We start from the raw sequence: 4,387 nt of genomic DNA on the forward strand, positions 1-4,387 counted from the left end.
GAGTGGAAAGCCTCAGGGAGCACTGTGGTGATAATAGAGTCATTGTTCTTAGTCATTATATATCAGCTTTGAAACTTGATTGAAATATTTAAATATGCAATTAAATGACCTCAATATCTCTAGGCATAACAGTACAAATTTTAACATTCTTAGGCCTGAAATGTTAAGTTACTCACTACTGTTGATGGTATTTTTCTTCTAACAAGTAAAATCTTGTTATTCTCTGAAGGCTTCCTTGAACAAGGCTTGCTAGTTCAGGATGAGAAGAAGTTACGAGAACATTATACCAAAACTGTGCAGTTCAAACTGGACGTGCTGTCTCTTGTGCCAACAGACCTGGCATATTTCAAGCTTGGTTTGAACTACCCCGAGCTCCGGTTTAACCGCTTGCTGAGGATCGCTCGGCTCTTTGAGTTTTTTGACCGTACCGAGACCAGGACAAATTATCCAAACATGTTCCGCATTGGCAATCTGGTGTTGTACATTCTTATCATCATCCACTGGAATGCCTGCATATACTTTGCGATATCAAAGGTGATCGGGTTCGGAACCGACACCTGGGTGTATCCCAATGTGTCCGTGCCGGAGTACGCACGCCTGTCCAGGAAGTACATTTACAGTCTGTACTGGTCGACGCTCACACTGACCACCATCGGGGAGACACCACCCCCGGTGAAGGACGAGGAGTATCTCTTCGTGGTCATCGACTTCCTGGTGGGCGTGCTCATCTTTGCCACCATTGTCGGGAACGTCGGCTCCATGATTTCCAACATGAATGCTTCCAGGGCAGAGTTCCAGGCCAAAGTGGATTCCATTAAACAGTACATGCAATTCCGAAAGGTGACTAAGGATTTGGAAGCCAGGGTTATTAAGTGGTTTGATTACCTCTGGACCAACAAGAAAACGGTAGATGAGAAGGAAGTTCTCAAAAATCTGCCTGACAAGTTGAAGGCTGAAATTGCCATCAACGTCCATTTGGACACGCTGAGGAAGGTGCGTATATTCCAGGATTGTGAAGCTGGACTTCTCATTGAGCTGGTGCTGAAACTGAAACCTACGGTCTTCAGTCCTGGTGACTACATTTGCAAAAAGGGAGATATTGGAAGAGAAATGTACATTATTAAAGAGGGAAAATTGGCTGTGGTGGCGGATGATGGCATAACCCAATTTGTAGTCCTAAGCGATGGCAGCTACTTCGGTGAAATCAGCATCCTAAACATCAAAGGTAGCAAATCTGGCAACAGGAGGACAGCCAACATTAGGAGTATTGGTTATTCTGATTTGTTCTGCTTGTCTAAGGATGATTTAATGGAAGCCCTCACAGAATATCCAGAAGCCAAAAAGGCTCTGGAAGAGAAAGGACGTCAAATTCTGATGAAAGACAATTTAATAGATGAGGAGGCAGCAAAAGCGGGAGCTGACCCAAAAGACTTGGAAGAAAAAATAGGACGACTTGAAGTAGCTCTGGATACACTGCAGACTAGGTTTGCAAGGCTCATGGCAGAATACACTGCATCTCAACAAAAGGTGAAACAGAGACTTGCCAGAGTAGAAACCCGAGTGAAAAAATACGGTAGTGGCAGCTTATCAGTTGCAGAAGCAGAGGCTGAAAAACCTGAGGAGGAGAAAAAGCAGTAATGGAGTATTTATATTTCCTCATTTATTGGAGAAGGTTGAAGCACTGAAAGCCATAAATGTATGTAAATATGTGTGTGCATACATAGACATAATTATTTTTATATGAACTCAAGAGAATGGTTTTTAGCATTTTTAACTGAAGCAGTATTTTCTTGTAAATAGAACACTGTCACCTTCTTCTTGGGGGAAGATTTGGTCCAGCACTTGGTACTTTTTTGTACTGAGAGTGGGCTTCTTAAAAGTCATGCTCAGAATGTCTGTTGTGTTTGGTACCTGTAGGTCTTGACACATTGTCTCTTCCTGCGCATCGTGCTTTAAGAAGGCATTGTACTTGAAGTAGAAGAGATTAATTTTTCCTTTTTAAGAGCTTAAAAGATGTTTATAGGGTACCCTGCTCTAACTTGCTACTTTAGTAGCTGATTAAATGCATGGATGGATGTCTGGGTTTCTCAGAATTTTGATTCTTTCGCAGTCTGTGCAAACAGTTGGACGACAGCTAAGCAGTGTCAGGTACCTGGCCATTGCAGTGCACCCTGCACGAGTCTCAAACAGCTGTGTGCTCGATGCTTTAGTGTGATTCTCTCTAATGAGCTGGGCTCTGCACAAAGGACCGTGCTGACAGAGTAGCAGTGCTCATTCATGTCCCTTCTGGCAGGGTCTGTGACAGCCTTTGCTGCTCTGCAACTGCTTCACCAGGGGAGAAAGCGGGGGATGCTTCCTTCTGGTTTTTTTAGCCCAGTTCCATCAGCACTGGTAGAATCCTTGCTTGGAAAGGAGTCCCCTAAAGCTCACTGGTGGAGGGGTAATATGGTTTCACCAAACCTGGGAGGAGAAAAGAGGGCCCTGGTGTGTGCAGCTCCCCTGTGTAGGATGCTGAGTGAGCTCCCTGGCAAGTGGGCAGTCCTGAGGGACTGCCTTAGCTATTGAGAAATCCCATGGGCTGGCAGGGCAGGCTGCCACTGCCTGCCAGGCAGCTTGCTCCCACAACAGGTTTTCTGCAAGGCGGGGATGACAAGCCCTGTGTTGCAAAGTCATTCTGGTCACTTAGGCCTATGTTTTCTTCCTTTTTATTTCTTCTGAGGATGTCTACTCCATCTCCCTGTGCTGTTTACTGCCATGTTTTCTCCAAAGTAGTTGTCACACTACCTTGTTTTTATTAGTTAGGGAGAATGCAGAAGATACTAGCTTTCATTTTTTGCTGTACAGTGTTTTGCTGTCATGCAACTTTCCCAATGTTACTTTCATCTTCCTGTATCTTACCGGCTTTTGGAAGGTATGGAATAGCAGAGGCTGTTCAGCATGTATGGCATGGGATCCTCCAGTGGCCTTAGGTAGTACTGTGGGCAGTGCTGAGACTTTAGTTGTCCTCAGGCCTGAGTTATGACAGCATCTGGGATCAATGGCCTCTTGGAAAATTGGTGAGGAGCCCGCTGAGAAGAGGGTGGTTTAACTGGGTGACAGTGGGATGAAAAGAGACAGTTTTGCTAAACTGAATGCAACAGCTCAGTAAGTCCTCGTCTCCACACAAGCACCTGTTCCCTTCTATTGACACTTCTGAGCCTGGTGAGGGAGACAAATCTGTCAGTGATTAAGGAATGGAGCTTTGCCAGCAACACTGGCAAAGGGACAATTGGGTAGTAATGTCCACACATGGCCCTTGTCTAAACTCCTGTTAGTGTTAGCCTAGAAGCCAGCTATGCTTACAGATCTTCCCTAGATTGGGCTTAACCTCTATTATCAAAATATCCACTGATTGTAATAAGTAGTTTGGAAAGTGATCAGTATCTCTGTGGCCAATGGCACTCAGGAGTATTGGTTCATCAGCTGAATCTTGGCCTTATTTTCTTTAAGGGCTTGAGAGAAATGGGGGAGCTCTGAGAGGCTGGTTTTGGCAGGGGTGTGGTGCCCTTGGTCCCACCCAGGGGCAGGCAGGGCTGAGGTGGAGCTGGGCTCACTGCAGGGTGCCCCTGTGAGCACAGACAGTGCTGTCACAGGCTGCTCAACTTCCACCTTGTGACAGAGCTGGGCTGACATTCACTGGTGTGTGACTCAAACCCACTGTATCTGGTAGGGGTTTCATGCATATTGACATGTTCTCCATCATTCTCTGTAAATACCTATCTACCCAACATAGCACAGCTATTCCGGTCCGCTAGGTATATATGAGTAAAACTGTTCAAAGTACTCTTTATACCAAATTTATACCTGTTTAAAAACCCTAAAAACCACAGGACTGTGTCTTTACCTGATGGACCAGAACAGCCTAATCTATCAGTTAAATACGTTTGCTCTTCCCATTCCGTGCCTCTTGATCTGGTTCTCATACACCAGAAAAAGAGCATTTTGATGCTGTTGGCTTCAGTCACTCTGAAACATACAGCTTCTGGCATGATGAAATCACATCCTTTGGGATCTTTTCATCTCTGTAAGATGTTTTTTCCTCTTCTTTAATGTGGCTACAGCATGTACATTAAAATATTTTGAGTAATGTTCAATCAACTCTGTGTTTTCTCTTACCCATATCCCTCTAGATTTTAGTGTTTCAGACAGACTTTGATCACATCACCATTACATGGCCCAGAAAATTGCTAACTGGAACAGAGACCTGAAGTGACAGAAAGCTGTGTGGGAATGGTGTCTCCCCTCACTGCAGGGCAGCTGGCACACAGCTTTGGTCCTGGGCCCAGTTTTGACGCCATCCCTGTGTTTGCAGGTACCACACAGGCACAAGAGCCTGACCATTATGCCA

The 4,387-nt window shown here is 45.1% G+C and overlaps 1 protein-coding gene across 3 annotated transcripts in view; it reads left to right on the forward strand.

The window, feature by feature from the left end:
• The window catches only part of CNGA3 (cyclic nucleotide gated channel subunit alpha 3), a 30,561-nt gene extending 26,428 nt beyond the window's left edge, over positions 1-4,133 (forward strand). For all 3 annotated transcript variants that reach the window (XM_005420012.2, XM_031056207.1, XM_031056208.1), the window contains one exon: positions 230-4,133. In XM_005420012.2, coding sequence (XP_005420069.1) covers positions 230-1,638 — 1,409 coding nt within the window. In that variant the 3' untranslated portion in view covers positions 1,639-4,133. The remainder of the gene's footprint in view (positions 1-229) is intronic.
• The last annotated feature ends 254 nt before the right edge of the window (positions 4,134-4,387 follow it).

Source organism: Geospiza fortis, unplaced genomic scaffold, assembly GCF_000277835.1.
Source record: "Geospiza fortis unplaced genomic scaffold, GeoFor_1.0 scaffold192, whole genome shotgun sequence".
NCBI classification, from domain to species: domain Eukaryota; kingdom Metazoa; phylum Chordata; class Aves; order Passeriformes; family Thraupidae; genus Geospiza; species Geospiza fortis.